A 19,805-nucleotide genomic window follows, 5' to 3' on the forward strand; every position below is an offset into this window, starting at 1 on the left:
TTGTACACTTACCAAAATTACTGAGAGGATTTGATCACTGCTAACCTGGAAAGGTTTTGCAGACTTTAGGTTTTGCCCAAAGACAGGCAAAATAATTTGTTAGCATAATCAAAAAAGAAAAATTAGCCTGCTTAGTAATGAAACAGTTCTCTCTTCTATTCTTTAAGATTGAGCAATTGACCAAAGACTGGACAAATAAGTGGACAGACAGAAAAGCCATCATGGAGGAATACAGTGTGGACATCAACAAAGAAAAAGCTGGAGTAACAATAGATTCTAATTTACCTCATCTAATGGCCATGGATGATGATATCCTCAGCACAGGAGTGGTGCTATACCATCTCAGGGTGAGATATGGTCACTTGTCTTATTTTGCCCTTTAATTTGAAAATATTTGTTTTCTTTGGAAATGGGGAGTGGTGTGGGTGACATTACAACAACAGCTATCAAAATATGAAGGTTGCAGATCACAAGACATAATGGAGGAGAAAAGCAGAAAATAATTGGAAATGGAGAAGAATTCATATATGAATATAATTTGACCCCTTATGAATGCATGTGCAAAGTATCTGAATTATATTACAAGCAAAGCAAAATATTTAAATTAGTCCACAAAGCATGAGGGCAGTTATGTCTCTGTATATGTGGAAACATAAAGGATGATGCTTAAAGTATTCCAGACACACTGGTCCAAATTTTATTATGCATTTGTACACTTAAGACTGGAATATTTGTATATGTATAGATAAAAGTAAGGTTTAAGAAACAAAAGCTCACTTTGGCAATGACTATATGTTGCTTTTAACCCTATGAGCGATCTGCCAGGTAGATACCAGACATGTAGCATGAAGGTTAATTACTTGTGATACTGCTGGAGTGGCTATTTTTGAAGATCATGTAGAAATCCTGGCCTCATAGATACTGTTGTGTTTTGTAGCTGCTAATTTAAGGCAAGTTTTTTGCTAAGATACTTTTATACCATTGTATGTACGTTATTGAACATTATGGCATAAGATATGTATGGCTGGCTCTGATGGTTTTAGGGATTTTTTGGTTTTTGATACGGCCAGTGCTAGGCCAGACTTCAACATTTTTAATGTTGTTTAAATGAATGGAAATTAATGAAATATTGATGCTGCTTAATGTGAAAGGCGTGTTGGATGAGTACTCTTACAGGCACGCACTCATTGTCAAAACATATGTAAAATACAGTTTAAAATCATGTATCTGTCTACTAATAAAAAAATCTTTATCTAGATTTTATGGTAATTAACAATTTAAGGACACAGGACTTTTTTATTCCTCTTATAAATGATAGCAAATAGTTAAAACAGAAATCTTGTTGTTCTTCTATCATGTTGAAAGAGAAACTTAACTAATTTTTCTCATGCCAACACAAAGAAATTGCACTAGGTAATTATTAGGGACCAAGTATTTTTGTCCAGTGCTGATCAACATGCAACTTCAACTACTCAACCCTACATTAGCAATAAATATTTATTGAAAGCAACTGCTACTACTTAAATATTTTTCCTATTATGTGCCATTGGGGAAAGAGGAAATACTTTCCCACACTAATTTTGATAACACCTAATTTAAATACATTCATTTTAATGGCATAACATGGTTTGAAGGATCACCTTCTGAAGTCATTCATGACTCTGTCACACTAACATATCTTTGTCCCTTCTTTCTTTGCTTCTAGATGCTGCCTTTTCTTTTCTTTGTGCTTTACACCTTTTAGTCTCTGGTGTCTGTTACCTTCATCTGAACAGCAAGAAGGTAAAATGTTAGCGGTTCCTTACAAACTAAGTCTTCACCATCTAACAACTCTTTACATTGTACTTCTAGAGAGGGGTCACAGCAGCATTTTCCAGATCATGCAAAATAAATAGTGTGTTACTCTTTTACTCCCCTGATATTTCATAGCATTAATTGCACTAACTGATGCTGTGCCTATGCCTAATTTCTGGCTTCCATTAATAAAGGATGTATGTTTTCCTGTGATTTAGCTGACCTTTTTTGCATAGCCTAAAAATATGCCGTTTGTTTATTGTTTCAGTAAAAGATGTACTTCATAACCTTTTCTAAAAGTTGGAGTGTTCCAGAAGTGATGGGGCAAAGCAATCTTACTTTTTATAGTTCTGTAATGTACCTTAGGAATTCTAACCCTAGTGATGAGAAACAGCCAGAAGAGGTAACAATGTAAAAACACTTCTAGGGGTGTGAAGATGCACTATGGTGTGCTCGGGTCAGGTTGTGCAGTTGTTTCATCTGAAACACCTTTCCCTTTTTCAGGTGGAATACTCAATATTAAGAAAGAGTATAAATATTATAATTATTAGCTCAATAATAGCATTTAAAAAATGAAATCAGCATGGTCCTGGGATATGGTTATTTCTTTGTTTTCTCAGGTTGAGTTGGTTTGCTTGTATCATATCTGTACCCTTGGTCTCACCTGTAATTTTTAGTTGGACTTAAACTTACCCAGAATCACCCCACTGACTGGGATACTGTTGTGAATTTCCTGAGCCAATACTGCTGTAATACACTTTTCTTAATTAAATTGAATTACCAGAGAGTTAGTTCAGCAACTTGGAAAAAGTTTCTTTTGGAATTACAAAAATTATTTCATTGCCAAAGAAGAACATAATTGACAGTGAAGAAGATAATTGATAAAGAGAACTTTTAGGGGTTGGTTTACTTCTCTCTGTATAAAATACATGTTGCTAATTCACTTGATTGAGTGACATGAGTCAAAGGCCATGTGGACCACAAGTTTTCTAGGAGTTACAGCCAACCCAGGTGGATATTTTGAGTCTGCTGATCATTAAGCTGACCTGTAACTTGGTAATTGCTTCAGAGCAGAGGCACAGCCCAGCCTTCAGCCTCTCCAGCAAATGAAGTCTCAGCAGGGCTCACGCCTGGGGGTCTGTTGGTTGGTTCAGACAGCTGAGCTCTGTGAGGAGCTTTGTGGTAACCATTCCCTTTCTGCCCAGTGCACAAACCCACTGTGATTTACCCATAATTACCCAGGACTGGGGCACCTTGAAGTAGTGCACAGCTTCTGTTTTCCCAGTCTTCAGGCTTCCAATTACTACTTTGTGCTTGATCTTTGAATTCAAGCTTTACGATACACTTGGAGCAGAGAATATATTTAATTTGTTCTAATTTGAATGCAAAATCATGTTGTTTACTGTCCATAATTAATTTTAATAAAACTGAAAGGCTTGCCACTAAAGTAATTTTAGAGTGCATTTACCAATCACTTTACCATAACCAAATACAGTATCTCTTTAAAATTGGGAAATTATCCTAAGGAAAAACATAGAACTGGTAATGGAAACTAATTGACTGATGGTAAATTAATTTAATTATTTGCCTTTTTTGGCATTTTTTCCCCTTGTGTTATTGTTCAAACTCTTTTTTATTGGTATTTGCAGGCAACCATAAATATACTGTCTCGCTTCCATCCCTGACCCATAATATAGTTCAAATCTTCTTGTTCTGGAGGCTTTGGTTTCTAGGCAGTTCTTTTTTTGAAGTTACTGAATCTTCAGGTTTGGAAATTTTCCCATATACCATGAGCACCAGGAAGACTTCATAAATGTAATTTAAATTTCAGAAAAAAGTTCTTCTTTAGTAGTTAGATTGGAGAGTTCATAATCTATGACAAAGTGCCCTTACAAATTAGGCATTCTGTTACTTTTAAATTTGAAAAGCCTGGTTAATTGAATCATCCTTTTGCAGCTTCTTTCTTTCTGCATGGGTATTTATTAAAATAATGATCTCATATCTGTAAACACCAAGTCTCACTGTGAAAGTGCAAAGGATCAGGATACATATTCATATCCAAAATACTTGTCTCAAGCACAGTCCAAACATCATCCACTGAGGGTTACTTTATCTGCTGGAGTCATAGAAGCTGACATAGCTGCAGGATGAAGAGTAATTGCAATGCTAAGGGGGACAGTGGGCTGAAATATTACCAGTACACAGCATTCAGTTCTAACAGTGCAGTCATTCAGAGGCAATTTATTTTAAGTGTTTGCTAAAATGATGCACCAAAGCTTTTTTAAAGTAGTATATATAGTATTTTTTACCTGCAACCAACTTTTAAATTAGTTCTTTTCTTCTTTTAGGAAGGAACAACCAAAATTGGAAGAAGTGACTCAGACCAAGATCAAGACATTGGTAAGAGAATGATATTGCAATTTACTTTGTCATATGCTCAGGTCAGACCAAGAGGTGTACATCTGTCGCGTGTAACAGCTAATGTAGTGTTTCTTCTCGTCAGCTTTCTTTATTGAAGAAGTTAAGTAGAAGAGACTCATTATTGATGTTTGCTAAAATATGTGATTATTTTTTGTTTAAGAGGCCAAAAAGTCATTGGATTTGACCAAATTGAGATCTCTTCAGAATTTTCTTCCCACTTGTGAAATGCTACACTAGAGTTTAAAATTATCTACATCTTACATCCAAATTCTCAGATGTTCTGTTCTAAACTAGGGGCACAAGTGATCATGAGACATTGAAAATGCTTTTCAACTCTACTTGCACAGAATAGTTTAGATAAAGTGCAAATTATTTAGAATATATCTTACTTAATTTAATTTCTTCTTTTAATTTTCTCAGTCAATTTCAGGAGATAGATACTGAGATAGAGAACCGAAACTTTCTACTGAAATTGGAAAATTTGCGGGTTCCCAGCTTTGGTTAAGTTATGCTAAGCTTGGTTATGTTTGATTATTTTCTGCCAAAAGATTAGTAAATTATAAACAACAAATGCCATAATGGCATTAAGAAAATTCAACATAACAGACGAATTTGCACATCAGCTCACAGACCAGAAAGTGGTATGTAATTTTCCAGTACCAGAAATAAAGAAACAATCTCGCTAGTTTCAATAGTGAGTTTCACTAGTAAGTTTTTTCTGTGATTAGGTATTTACTAGCAGTATTTAATCTCCTTGTCCTGCACATGGTATGTTTGTCTGGGGTGTGGAGCATGCACAGTGTCAAACAGTTTGTGGTGGTCTGAGGACAGCAGGGCCACCCCAAGCCCTTCCCCAGGTGAGATGGTGTCTGTGTTGCAGTTTTGCAGGGGCAGTGGATTGAAAGGAATCACTGTTTGATAGAGAACCAGGGCGGCGTCGTGACGCTGCGGCCGGGCCCCGGCGCACGCTGCTCCGTCAATGGCTGCGAGGTGGCCGGGTCCTGCCGTCTGTCACAAGGCAAGATTTGCGCTTCCCGGGGAAAAGGAACCCTGCAGTATGGTCACCTCATCCCTGCAGTTTAGATCTACAATTTACGGACCTTGAGCAGATCAAAGAAAGATGTCTCTCAGTCTGCTGCCAGCTCCACAAGTTTTGATGCATGGCTAAATAAATTAGGTACCCCACAGAAGTAAAATTAAAACATTGGTGACAATATTCTGTCTCCTTTTGGCAACAGTAGTTTGTTGGTTTCTGAAAAGGGAAGCCATGTAGTCAGAGACTTTATTGTGGAAAATAGTGGAGACTGACTGTAAGCCTGCTGGCCACTGAAAGGGTTTTTTGGCAATTATATAATATGGTTGAAACAACCTTCAGCTTTTTCACTGTGTATTGAGGTGGAAGCTGGTAGCCACTAAGTCATAGGCTATGATGAATGAATTCAGATTAAATGGATCAGGCTTCCACACTTTCAGGTTTCTTAAAGTAACAGTCCAGCTCCTGGGAACTTGCAGTGTTCTCAAAGATATTGTGTAAGGAGTCTTAAAGATGCAGTGTAAAAACAAGTTTTCAGCAGTGGGTTGGTTATGAGTTTGGCAGGAAGACATGCTGGCTTTTAATATGAAAGGGGAATTTACAGTTATGTTTACTCTGCAGACATCTCCAAGATTAGTTTGCTTGAGTGCTGTCATTACAGATTGATAACTCTGCCATTCCATAGTGACAAATTTTAAAAATAGTTCTCTGTTCTGTGATTTACAGAAAGCAGTTGGTCAGATTTTTTTAAACCTACTATTCTATAGTAGTTTGATGAATTATGTCTCTGTAAATGTCCAATTATGTTGTTTTCACAGGGGCCCTTGTTGTCCTTGGCAAATCTCATAAATTTAGATTCAATCACCCAGCAGAAGCTGCTATCTTAAGACTAAGAAGATCAGTAAGTTCTAAAACTGTTTTTCTCTACTATATTTTTCCTCTTTTTTTCCTATTTTTTTTCTTCTTAAAAGCCAGCCTGATAAAGATTATATTTCATCTCATCATCATATTCACTTGCTTCATTTCCTCCATCTAATGGCCTGTAATGACACTAAACCTCTTGTGGGAGGACACCATCACTTCCTTCAGATGTGCTTAGCAAAAGATGATGCTGATCCCTTGAATAATTTAGTGTTTCCTATTTCTAGTCATGACTACAGTAGGATTGAAACAAAACGGCAGAATGCTGCAGTGAAAAGACCAGTTAAGAATCTTTCCACATTTGAAAATTTTCTGAGTTAGCTTCCTTTTTTGTCATTTCACTGTCTTGAATGAAATATACTAGAAGAAATGGAAAATTTATGGGATTAAGTATTTAAGTGTTGTTGACTCTGGAAGCAGTTAATTGTTACATACATCAGAAATAGACAGAATATTTCTTGGTATGTTAAACTCAGGAAAAAAAAATACTATAAGTTATTATTTGGTTTGCTAGTTCAATAATGTTTAAGAAATGAGGTAATTCTTAAAATGACTGACAAATGTAACCAAAAACCTAACTTAAAAAATATAAGTTTTCTCATTTAGGAATTAACCATATTATCAACTGCTATTGGCAAGAGTCTACCTTTTAAAATGGATTTTCATTTATTAATATTTTCTACTTTCCACTCTCCAATCCTTCTGTACTCACTCCGAGATAAGGAGCTTAACTTCTGTTTGTTTTCATTCTTAATTCCTTGATTAATGAAACATGCTGCACATTCAAACAGAGCTGCAAAAAGAGATGTACTCAGTAACAAACACTTAGCAATTTTGCTTATTATCAAAGACTAAGCAAAAGTGTGAGATTATAAACTCACATGGGAGGTACTATGCAGCCTTGCATACAATAGGTAACAATGACAGTACTAATGATGCCTTGGAACTTCCTGGGTTGCTGTGATTTTTTTTTTTAATTCCTGTCCTATGTGGTGTGCTTTCTGTAGATTAGTGAAACCCCACCCACTAAGAGTTATGGAGCTTTGGACTGGCTCAATTTGGATGGAAGTTGCATCAATTCTCCACACTATATCCTTTCTTCTCTCTACAAGTAAGTTTAAAACTGAGAAAAAAGCAACTGAACAAGCAATTTCTCTTTTGGGATGATGTATGAAATAAGGGACTTGGTTCAGACAAAAGAAAGCTGTATACAGAGTAAGTCCTACCTTGTTTTTAAGTAAGTAGTCAAAAAGAATTGTCAGAGAAAATACATTGGCCCGCTGACAAATATAGAGCATTAAGGTATACAAGCAACAAACCTGCAAAATCATTTATTGATGCTCAATTAAGAAAGTACCTCAGATGAGACTGCCAGCCTTAATTCAGTTCACTTGGACATCTGCTTTACAGCTAATCTATAATTTTTACAATATTATTACTTCAATGCACAGAATGGCCTTTTCAGGATATGATTTAGCCAAGGCAATTATTACCTATTGACTTTCCCTGCTAATTTGTTGAGGAAATCAGAAGGTTTGTTCATAAATTCCCTTTAGTTCAAGTCCTCATTGAGCCCTTCATCTCAGAAAGCCAATGCTATTGCTTGCTTGTTTTTTTTAACTGAGCAGTAAATAAGGCATATACTGCTTTCAAAGTGTAGAAGAGCTGCTTATGCTCCGTGTTTAGTGTATGCTTTTGTAGCAGAGATTTCACGAAATGGAAAGAATTGGTGTGATGAAGACAGTGATTAATATGTATCAGGAAAATGAATTATGTTCTGTGTTTCAGTTCATAACATTGAAAACAGAATATTACTAAATTAAATAAAACTGTGTTCTTTTTCTTTTTTAACTCCTCTCAGCCTCGCCCATTCAATTAACCTGTTAAAGGCAAGAAACAGCCATCTTCTCATTCACATCTGCTGGTGGTTCTACTTCTTGCTAGAGTGTTTTTGGTGTGGTAACATACTGGGAATCTTTTATCTCTTTCTATAGGAAGTATTTAATCTCATTTTTATGAGCATAAAATGTTATCTCTGTTTTAAATATTCTTCATGCTTCTAATCAAGTGGCTTGCTTTTCAACTTAGATAGTGTGTTTTTATATGTTCTCTTTAAGGTATCTAATCTCTGCATTTGCTTTTCATTTGCTGCAGTGATACCTGCCTATACAAAACATAACTTCATTTTGTTTCTTTACTGAAGAACATCTTACACATCATTGCTATTCTTTTCTTAGGAAAAATTAGAAATAATTTCAAAATTAATGGTTTGTCTAATGACCTTCAAATGTACACAACAAGGTGCTCTTTATGTTGCTAAAAACATTAGTTGTGAAGCTCTTGTCACAAGTTTTTTTGATGAATCTAGAAAAAAACTGAAGAAATCCAGAAGCATTTTGAACAGTTTATCACAAATTTATCCTTGATTTTCCCTTTTTAGCCTGACAAAACTGCAGAACATTTCTGATTGATTTTTTCTTCCCAACCATGTTCAGATAGAAGACTTGTTTGTGTTGAACAATTTTTCAATCCCTTGAACAGGATATTACAAGCATATTACATTGCTTAAAGTTACCCTCATGCTTACCTAGATAGATTTCAGATGGTTACTTCAGTAAAGATGAAAAACGTTATGGTATTGATTTTCTTAGGTTTTATCAATGTCCATCTCTTATAGGACTGATCTGTAAACTATGTCTTATAATAGCTGATTTTTCACCTTAAGTAATCCAGTGGTCCTACTGTCCCTTTGAATAGTTATTTGCCTATTAGGTAAACTGAATTGATCCACTCAGCCTTGCCTTGCAGTAACCTGTGAGCCTGTTTCTGTACAGACAAGAAGTTTTGCTCATGGAGGGGGTTATTGTTGAGACATCTAGCCTAAGACTGATATAAGAATAAATGTCAAGTACTAAAAGGTGTGTGTGACCAAACCATAATACAAGACTAAGTGGACTACGGGGAGTGTGTGTTTGATCACCAGTAGAGAAGTCCACCCTTATGCAGGGCCTTGTCTCTGTCAGTAAGAGATGCTTAGAGCAAAGCAGAAGACCAGGTAAAGCTGTGTGTGTGTTTTGTTCTCTGTCCCACTCTCACTTGAAAGTTCTTGGTGCTCTCTCAGCTGCTAGAAATCTGCATCTTCCTCTACTGAAAATGACAGTAACATTGTGTGCAATAGGCTTCAGTGAAGTTTTCTTGCCTTTTTTCCCCAAATATTTATGGTTTTCTATTTTTATTTTTGCAGTCAAAAATGTAGAAACTGTGAAGAAAACAAATGTTCTCTTGAACCAAGGTAAGACTATTAATGTGTCTAAATCATGCTGAAATTTTTGGCACCTTCAGCTTTGCCTTTCTCCTGTGCTACACTGATTTCCCCCAGAAGGGATGGAAGCTAACACTTTAAGCTTTAATTCAAACTATTTTATCATATTGGAACAAGAATCTGTACATGAAGCTGAATTACAGGCAAGGCTCTGCAGCTATGTTCTTTACTCACATGAGATCTTGTGCAAATGGTGTGCATCTTTGTTGCATGTGTAGAATGCATTTAAAAACCATTAATAGAGTGAGGCTTACTCTGAAGTTGCCACCAATTTCCAGCATATATGAACCCTAAATGTATTAGATTTTGTGCCAATAGTAGGTACTGGGAATACTCATTAGTATTTTGAAAATTGCTGGGATAAACTGGGTTCTCTTCTGGTGAGAATAAAATCGCTTTAGGGAAAAGTAAAAAAAGAGAAATAATTCCTGGCATAGAATGTGGTTCATTCATGCAAAGGAGCACAGCAGCTGCAAAAATAAGTAATTCAGAAATTGTTGAGTTTCCATGGGTTTAAGAACCTTTTTCATCAGGACCTGATGGTACTTTGCTTTCTTCTGGATTTTTTATTTCAGTCATGTCAATATATGTATTACAGTAATGATTATTAATGATAGGAGTCTTACCTCCCATGCTGTTAGTATGGTGACATTTTTCTCATCTGCCTTTTATGAATTACAATATTTAATGTACAATTAAAGTTCAACCTTTAATTGTACATTAAATATTTTGAGGAATGAGAGGAAAAACTATTTTCTACCACTGCACACAAATATTAAAACTTCAGGCATTGTGAGTCATTATACTCTAATTTGGTTGCTTGTTCATACACCCTGCTCATAATAGCCCCGGCACTGAAAATTTCTGGTGTTTGCTGTCAGCCAACAAACACAGAAGGCTTGTGAATGGCACCAGTCATATTACAGCATCACCACAAATAAGTAGATAATAAAGATCTTTCTCCTGCCATTGCTTTAATGCCATACAGCATACAAATAAAAACTCTGATTTTATTGTCTTGCTGGTTTCAGAAAAAAACCCATAGGAGTTTTTCCATTAGAGTTCAGTGGTATAGCAGTACACTGAATTATTTAGGTGCTTGGAACATGCTTAAACTTCCTTTCCTTGAAAATGCCAAAATTGTTAAACTGGGAGGGGGAGAAGGAATTCGATACAGCATAACAAACATATTCTAATGTGGCATAGTTCACTTGTCCAACTACCATCTGTAAAATATTCTGACTTCTCACTAACAGCTTTCATTTGAGAATTTCAAAATGGTCTACCAAAAAACCCAAAAAGGTTAAAGAAAACTTTTTCATCTCTTAAAAGATACCTCAAATATTCTGTTTCACAGAGAAATGCACTGTGTCAGTTACAGCAACTCTATGATTTACAGCAGAATTCTGTGAAGGGCATTAGCAGGGTAGCTAACTAATTCTATAGATAACTGACAATGTGAAGTTAGCTGAACTGTGTTAGCTGAACTAGAGTTTAAAGAAGCAACATTGGCCTTTATTGGAGAATGTGCTGTGTCTTGTGCCAGTGACTCTTGGCCAAAAAGAGATCTGGTTTAGAGATATATTTAAAGGGGTGCCTTAAATAAGTCGTTGCTTTACTTTTATTTTGGGGGCTTTGGCAAAGAAAAAGAGGTTTTGCATAGAAAAGCTAAAAAAACCACATATGAAACAGAACAGTGTGATTATTCTCTAAGCAAACCAGTTAATCAGAAATCTAAATTATACTCATTTGATGGTAACTTCTGTGAAGGGGATTACTATGTGTGTGGGTTTCCAAAGATCCCTTATTTCTAAAGGTTTCTGACTCTGCTGGCCATTTTGACTGATTTCTAGCTCCCATCTCCTGCCCACCACTCCCCAGATTTTGGGTTGAATTCTGTGAGTGGCATTCCTTCAGGAGGCTGAAGGAGGTGACAACATAAGGTCTTTGTATCTCCTTTGTTGCTCTTCCCTTTGCTTTAGGGAACAGGAGGGAGAGGTTTGGCCCCTGTGTGAGACAGCAGCAGAAGTAGAGCCTGTGCTTGGTGCTGCTGCTGCTGCTCTGAGCCCCTGCGGGAAGGGCCCCGGATTGGACACGGCAGGAGGGGGAGGATGGAGCTGGAGAAGGTGGGAGCAGTGGTGGAGATGTGCATTAGTGGATAGGCTTGTAGCTCTGACTTGTGACTGCTCTCAGTGTGGGGTTTGCAAGGGCACAAAATGCCTTGCCAACATCTTTTTTTTCTGCTTTATTTTTAACTCCTTTTCCCTTGGGAAAAATAATTTGTAAATGGCAAATAGGACTTGAACACTAGGCAGTCAAAAAGATGGGGATGCTAACTTGACTGATGTTTTCTTTGAGAAAATGGAGAATTTCAGCTTTTACCACAAGTCATTATTTTTCACTGTAGTGTCTCTATTTGAGCCTTAGGATTTTGTTGCAGCACGTATTCAGAGCTATTGCTGCCATAGTTACTGGAAGCTGCATTATGCTGTAGCAGCCGCCAGCCTCTGCATCAGCAGCAGAAGTGTTTGGGGAAGAGGGGAGGAGAATTGCACAATAGGATCCCAGAGAGCTGACAACAAAACCGGCTGGAAAAAAATGTGGATTAACAGAGGGTTCGTTTAGCATGCATCGTGCAAACTTTGGAGAGAAAAATGAGATGGAAAAGCAACGCAGCAGAATCGGTATCATAATTATGCTTTCTCAGTAATTTGTGATTATCTTTAGTTTAGGGTTGGGTGTCTTTTTGTCGTCATTTTACTTGCAGCTTTTAATGGTTTACTTGGAGGAGGGGGTAACTGTTGACACTTCTTGCTGCATTTGATACACCCAGAAATCTGCATGCTTTTATGAAATTCTATGCAGAATTGCTTTTTTTAGTATGCTGTATGCTAGAGTATGCTGATCCTCTGAAACCAAGACTTCATGTATGTCTTGATACCTACAGAAATGAAGCTGTTTCTCTTATGTTTCTCCTGAGGCTATTTTAATTCCTGCTAGAACTGTACTGAGTGCAGATTGCTTGTGTGGAAAAGCAGGCACGTGAGCAACAGCATGCTGGGCTTTTTTCCTGTATCTCATAGCATTCCACTGTTTCATGTCTAAATTTACCAGTATATATGATTTAAGATCTTTTAGATAAAAAAAAATTAGTGATCTCTCCTATGTATTACAAAATCTAGCTAAATTCCTATGTTAACTGGATTGATACTTTGTTTAGTTTAGTCATTCAAACTTATATGACACAAACTGTGACTGTTCTTTGAATTACTTATTAGATTATTTAGCCATGAAGTGTGTGTGAATCTGTTATTTTCTTTCTGGGCCATTGTCATGTCATTTTTTAGTTTAGTTTATCATGCTATTTCCACAAACCAGAAGTGTGCTGACATGACATAGCATGTTCAAAGACAGAAAGGGAGCATCCTGACTTCATGTTCTTGGTTTCAGCAGTTTCTGTTAGAGACAGATCTGTATCCCAAACTAGCCAGTAATTCTGCTCTCACAGCCAGTATTTCACAGCCAGAGGGAAAACATCCTCTAGCATTTTTGTATTATGTAAGTGGCTCTGCATGGATTTTCATTATCTTTTTGTTCCACTCCAGAAAGCTGTCTGTGAGAAGCAGCTTCATAAAAGCTGTTTAATGTTCAGTCTCTGTATTCAGACCTGGCTTTACTGCTCTGCCTGATTTTTGCTTTGTACTACTAGAAATTAGGAAATGAAGCAGAGACACTGAAATAACAACAGAACTTGTATATGTACCTGGAACAACAGTATTTTGTTACAGAGACTTTAACCTTACAGAGGGAGAGTTGTACCAACTAGCTACATCACCTGAACAAAAGCAGAAAGAATGCTGCAGTAGTTGCTGTGCTGTGTTAGGTTTTCCAAGGGTTAAAGTGGAGTATGTCTGTTCCTCTGGACTCTGCCTTTCTGGTGTGTAGTCATAATATGGAGCTGTGATTAATACCATCAGTTTGGCCTGCCTCGTGTTCTGCTCTGAGTGCAAACACACAGGGCTGCTGGAAAGGATCTCACAATTTCATGTTGGTTCAGCAAAAAGCCATTACTACACACGTGAGGGAATATGCTAGTGCTGCTGAGAGCAAACAGCTCTCTGCCACGTGCATTGTTTGTATTGCTAATTCTCTGTTCCTTTATAATGTGGGGGTGGGGTGTGGTTTCAGCAAGGTTGGGAAGTACAGGAGAAGCTTGTGACCCTCTCACAAGTGTAAGCTGATGTTACCTAACCACCCCTGTGGGCATTGTTATGTCTTTCGATTGAAACACAGCTCTGAGTTGTATCATTTACTTAAATGTTCTGGGTTTCAGTTTGTAAGCACATTGAAATCTAATAAGTCAATTTTATGGGAAGATTGGCTGAGAGCTAAAAGTCATGGTTAGGAAGAATGAGAGACATTTTATCAGAGGAATTTTATCTAGTTTTAGTAAACAATTGCAGAACAAAAGTTCTTTCACTACTGTTTTAGTATCATGCTTCTTTTCAGCCTGCTGGCAATGACTTACTCCATTTCCTTAGATACATGCAGAATGATGCTAACAAAGATAAATTAATAGAAATCAGCTCTTCTGATATTTGATTTTCTGATGTTTGATAATGCTAATGGATCCCCATCACTGTCTTGGATGAATCTACTTTGCTTCTTACACACGTGTCTCAAACTAAGCAACTTGCCCAAAGTCATGTGAGACCAGTGACAAATTTAGATTCACATTTTTCAACTTTCATACCACCAGAGGAACCAGAGCTTTCATGTGTCTGTTAGCAGAACAGGTTAAAGACTATCTCATCACCAGATTCTGCAGAGAGGCTGTTAAGTTTTGGTGCATAAGCATCCAGAGGCACTCCTCATCCTGAGGACCTTGTGCAGGCCAAGGATGTGAAAGCACAGAGGTTCATGTAACTGCTCCAAAATCAGAAGTGTTTTGGCCCAGATCAGTACTTGAATCTCCAGGTTACATGGTTGCTCCATTAGAAAATATGGAAGGCAACCTCAAAGCTGTGCTTAGGGCAAGCCTCCCTGAGAGCTACCACTGAAACCTTGGGAGCTTTGCCTAGCAAGAAACTTCAGATTCAATACTGTGTTTGGAAAGTGGTTCTTCTTTAGTGAACCAGTCTCTCTTTAGCCTCTGAGTTTGTGCCCCCGTGGCTGGTGGTGTTACAAACACCTGAACACTGGAGGTTTGTAATTGCCATAGGAGCGTTTTGGTGCTGCAGGGAGGGTTCAATTCAAACCTACTTCAGCTGAATGGGAAATGAGGCATCCCACTTCTATTTCCTGGGGATCAATTAAAGTTTATCTGAGAGGAAAAAAATTACAAATTACAGGGTACTGGCATCTTTGGAGATGAGCCAAGGACAAAGAGATCTTGGACCTGGATATTCTCACAATTTGTTTGTGTGGGTGACAAATAGACACAAACCACTTAGCAGATGGCAGCAGCAAAGTTTGTGCTGTTTGCACCATGACAGACGACTGAACAGAAGATATTCTCTCTCAGTTACTCTAAGCATTACATTTACATAAACATTAAAACAGAATTCTGTTTCTCTCATGGCAGCAAGATTCATAATAATATTATAAATTACTGAAAATCTTAAAGCTTTTTTGTACTGAGACCTTCCTACTACTTCTTATGAAGTGCAGTGCATGTATCACGTGAATGTACTCCAGGAGATTTCTAGATTTTCACTGCTCAATTATTTCATCTGTTCTTTCTGCTAAGCTATCACACAAAATCAAGTTTTTGCTGTAGAAATGGTTGCTTTGAACATATGCTTATAGTTCTAAATTGAGATGTTAAATTATTCCTGTGTAGCAAAGGTTAAACACTCTTTTCATACAGATGACCTTGTATTGGTAGTGGTTTTACAAACTACAGGATAATTCCAAAGATTTCCTTTGAAATTATATTTTTTGAGGTTTTTTAACCTTTAGGGACTCTTTAGAATTTTGGTGTCTTTTATTGCTTTAGAAGTACAATGAATACATTATTTAATTTCTTATTAAAATGTAATTAAAACAAATTTTCAAGACTCAAAGGTTTAATTTTCTGAGGTTATATATACTAATGCAGTGTTTAGCAGGCAAAGATCATATACCACCTTTAGATATAATCTAAATGTTAATAATTTCTTGATGGTAGCATGTGGAGAAGCAGAATATATATTCCTTTCAGAGGGCTAAGATATCCTGAGTATTATAATGCCTTATGGTAAGAAGAGATACCTCTGATTGTTGTTCTGTTGTTGTTCTAATACCTCTGAGATACTTTTGATTGTTGTTCTGTGTGTGTAAAATTTTGGCACACAGTCAGAAGCCAAACATCCTAGAGAAGATTATAAAGCAGTTTTTCACAGGCTATTGACTTTTCTGATCCCAGTTCTGCTCCAAATATAGAAGCAGTAACCTCATATAGTTCTTACATCCAACAGACATTTGGGTGATCAAGGTCTTTTGTTGGCACTGCCAGAGACTGTGTGTGTAATCTTGACAATGCCTGTAAATATTTCTAGGTTGGAGTTTTTGGTCTGAAAACAAAGAATGTTGGTCATTTCTGTGAAGCACTTCGAAGCACTTAGATGACAAGTATCTTAAATAGTGGTAATAAAATTTTATCATTTGAAAACAACCCCCTCCCCAGTTTCATCTATGGAAGAATACAGCAGAATAAATACTTTTAAAAATTCTTTTTGCTGTTATCTTTCTGGCAATGGAATTACCTGCTTCACTGCTAGAGCTTTCATGTTTTCTGGCATTTTTGACACACACAGGGTTGCAGCCTGCTGTGACATGCATATACACAACTATGAGTTTTTGTCATAATGCACCCTTATTGAACTAAACAATGTTTTGAATGTTGTCTGTCTTTCTTTAGTAAGATGATTGCTTTTATTACAAATAATATTTGTTTCTGGTTTAAATTCACTGACAACATTTCTAACAGCAGAGAAATAGATGCTGTGCATGAAGAGTACAAGCAGAAACTGAGAGACCAGGAAGCTTTCCACAGAAAACAAATTCAACGACAGCAGCTCTATGTTGAGGATTTAAAGCAGCAGATTCTGAGAGGACAGATCAAAGCAGAGCGGGAACTAGAAAATGACCAAGCACTCATCAACCAGCAAATCCAAGAACGTGAGTACCTGCCTCTTCCCCTGCTTCAACTCCCTTCCATTACTGCATACTTTCATCCTCTCAACATTTTTTGTGCTAGTGATGCTTTTTTTAATGAGTGGAACTTTTATTATGGCTAATTACTGGATTTCTCCTCCAATTGTCTTTCCCTTGAGAACAGTTACTGAGCTTTGATTAACAGAGCTATAGGGCCTCCTTCACAGTGCGCCAGCAGCACTGTTTAATTAGCACTGCAGGTCATTAGCACTGCTGGGAGGGACAGCACCAGCTACTCCCCTGTGGCCCTGAGCCTCCTCTCTCAGCCTGATCCCAATCCTGCCTCCCTACAGCCATGGTTATGATGTTCTCTAGCTTGTCTTCTAATCTATTTCATCTAAGTTTCTTGATAAGCAAAGGGTGCCTGTAAAAAGGCGTCATTCCCGCCTGGCAAAATCTGCTGTTTGAGCCTGGAAGAAGAAAACTGTGAATTTTTGGCAAGGTCTCAGACCAAAACTTATGCAGCCAGCTAACTGTTAATTTTGCCAGCCACAATGAAGAGATTAAAATGAAATTGTTTTAATGGGATAGAGCAGAAGAATATGTAGATAGCACAGAAAATCCAGAGAGTTTCCCCAAAATATCTTTATTTTGTGGCTCTGTAGACTTGTTCTCTGCCTCCCTCTAGTTCTGCTATTTTCACTGTGTTCATGCAAAGCTCAGCCAGGCAGGTAGTTTTTGCCAGCCAAATACAATTCTTTACTTGGCAATCCACCAAAGTTCTTCACCTTTTCTGTGCCCTCTGTGGCTCAGCTCCTGACAGAGGCAAGTTTTTGAGTAGAGATTAATTAGAATCTTAAGCTTGCAGCTCTCTTGCAGGAAGACTGATCTACCAAATATTCTGCTTGCTGAAATCATGCTAAAGAGAACACATCCAGAAACAAAGCTGAGAAAAAAAGCTTTGTATGTCAAAACTAAAAATGTTATTAAGAAAAATTAACTAACATAATAACAAAAATGCTTCCCTTTTATCTATGAAGTTACTATAGAGTTAGAATTCCTACATCTGTGCATGTGCTTTCTGCAGAGCTGCCAATATAAGCAGGACAGGAGACTCATTGTGGTGGGGATCACTAATGAAGTGTGTTTAACAAGATCAGTATTCATCAAGCAAGTGATACCTACAATGTCTCTGCACTAATGGTCTCTTGAACTAGGAAAAATTCCAGACCCCCAAATTCCTCTCTTGCAGCTCAGCTGTGCAGAGCTGCAGGAAGCCCTCATTCATCACATCAAACTTAAATACCTCTTAATTCCTACATCCCTGAATAAGCAATGAAACATTGCTTATTTAGTAAAGGACTGCACATTGAAAGTAAGCTCAGCCAAGAAAAATTGCTGCTAGTAAGAGAGCAGTGCTTTGGGAAACTTGGGTTCTTTGAGAGTGCTCCACTTGTAAAGGAACCTGGCCTGAAATTTTTATGTTGCTTGTTCAGCAATGGAGATTTTTTTTTTGTTTGCTTTGAGCACTGAATATGTATATTTTTATGGCAGCATAAAATATCTTCTTCATTAAGAGAACAGGTTCAAGCCATACAAGCTTGTCACGGTGATCTCAATAATGTCTTCTTTTGTTACAGTTCATCATAGCTCAGACTGAAGCTGGTGTGCTCTGAAAAACCTCTAAGCACATCCAGCCCTTGCATGGGATAAAAGTATTCTTGCATCTAGGGTTTAAAACAAATCAGCCTGGTTCTGTTCTCTACTGCATCCTCGCTGACTGCAAAGATCAGGCTCTGAATAATTAGAGAAGACTTAGTGTGTAAGCAGAGGTACCATATTTTGTTATCAAATTTGGTTAATCACTTGTTGTATGAACGTATTTGGCATTTATGAACTGTAGGGGTCATTAATGGAAGCAGAGAATCTAATTCTTTTTGTGGAGTAGAGTGGTAATTCTGTGAAAAATACACTTTGACTGGTGGTATGAGCTTGTGTTTTTTGAACTGTTTTTCTTAATAGCTAAAGGTTGTGTTGGCTTCACCTGCATCTTTGCCATGACAGTATTTGTTTTATTTGGTGCACATTTAACCAGTTGATCTTAAAGGGCCTTTCCAGCCCAAACTATTTAATGATTCTTTAATATTATGATTACAAGCTTATATTCTGCAGTTGCTACCTGAATCCTTAACCCAATGAAGAGGCTTTTAGTCATCAATGAAGTACAGCAACAGTACATTTTTCTTTAAATAGTTTGTTGAGTCTCTACTCTACATGCACAGAAATTCTGTTCTCAAATGACCTCTAAAGGCTAATTAAATTAAGAAACAAGATAGTAACAAGTAATGGTTTTCCTGTGATTTTTACTTTCTCTCAATCATTGTTTTGTTTACAGACCAGCAGTGGCTTATAAATGAGAATAAACGTCTGGCTGCCCTTCAGCAGCAGCAGCAGAGGGAGTTTGCAGTGCAAACAGAGCCAGCACTGTGTGCAGAGGCTGAGGTGCAGAGCACCACTGGGCTGGACACCTGCCTTTCCCTGCTGCAGCAGAACAAGAAGAGACTGGTGCAGCTGGAGCTCTTGCAAAGGTACTCCTTAAAAAAGGCCGAAAGAAACATAAGGCGGAAGAAGGTCAAGTTCCGGCTGGAAAGGATAGTCAAGAAGCAGAAGCTGTTGGAAGCCAAGCAAAACCTGGAGCAGCTGGAAGCTAGCTGCTGGCTCAGTGAAGAGTGTGTGAAACCATCCCAAGGCCTAAGTGATAATATTGCTGTACAGTCCTCTTTGGATCACCACTTGCAAAAGAGACAGAAATTGCTGGGTTTGAGGCACAGGCATTTGTTCTGTGACTCGTACCTGCCCCAGGTACCCAGGTAAGCTGACATCTGCTAAATCCTCTGCACTTTCAAAAGTAACATAAATTCAAGGTATTTTCAGGCCACCTATCCTGAATGCCTTTCAATGTATTGAAGAAAATCCCCAAATCTGCAATATCAGTGAGCCCACTATATTGTACATCACGCTGGAGCTGTTTGTCCTTTTCCTTTGGGTCTGTACAGTATATTCCCTCCTTATCTGTCTGATGTGGTCTTTCTCACTTTTTTACATTTCTCTCTCAAGACTTTCTGCACTTTTTACCTCTTTGAGAAGGCTTTTTAGAAGTGGCTTAGCTTTTGTTGT

At 37.5% G+C, this 19,805-nt stretch overlaps 1 protein-coding gene across 1 annotated transcript in view; it reads left to right on the top strand.

The window, feature by feature from the left end:
• The window catches only part of STARD9 (StAR related lipid transfer domain containing 9), a 94,021-nt gene that overhangs the window by 52,700 nt on the left and 21,516 nt on the right, over nucleotides 1-19,805 (top strand). Inside the window, exons 16-23 of the mRNA XM_059474891.1 lie at nucleotides 168-347; nucleotides 4,143-4,194; nucleotides 5,096-5,233; nucleotides 6,067-6,149; nucleotides 7,177-7,280; nucleotides 9,414-9,461; nucleotides 16,462-16,652; nucleotides 19,024-19,498. Of these exons, the coding sequence (XP_059330874.1) occupies nucleotides 168-347; nucleotides 4,143-4,194; nucleotides 5,096-5,233; nucleotides 6,067-6,149; nucleotides 7,177-7,280; nucleotides 9,414-9,461; nucleotides 16,462-16,652; nucleotides 19,024-19,498 (1,271 nt within the window). The remainder of the gene's footprint in view (nucleotides 1-167; nucleotides 348-4,142; nucleotides 4,195-5,095; nucleotides 5,234-6,066; nucleotides 6,150-7,176; nucleotides 7,281-9,413; nucleotides 9,462-16,461; nucleotides 16,653-19,023; nucleotides 19,499-19,805) is intronic.

The sequence above is a fragment of the Ammospiza nelsoni genome, chromosome 6 (genome assembly GCF_027579445.1).
Source record: "Ammospiza nelsoni isolate bAmmNel1 chromosome 6, bAmmNel1.pri, whole genome shotgun sequence".
Taxonomy (NCBI): domain Eukaryota; kingdom Metazoa; phylum Chordata; class Aves; order Passeriformes; family Passerellidae; genus Ammospiza; species Ammospiza nelsoni.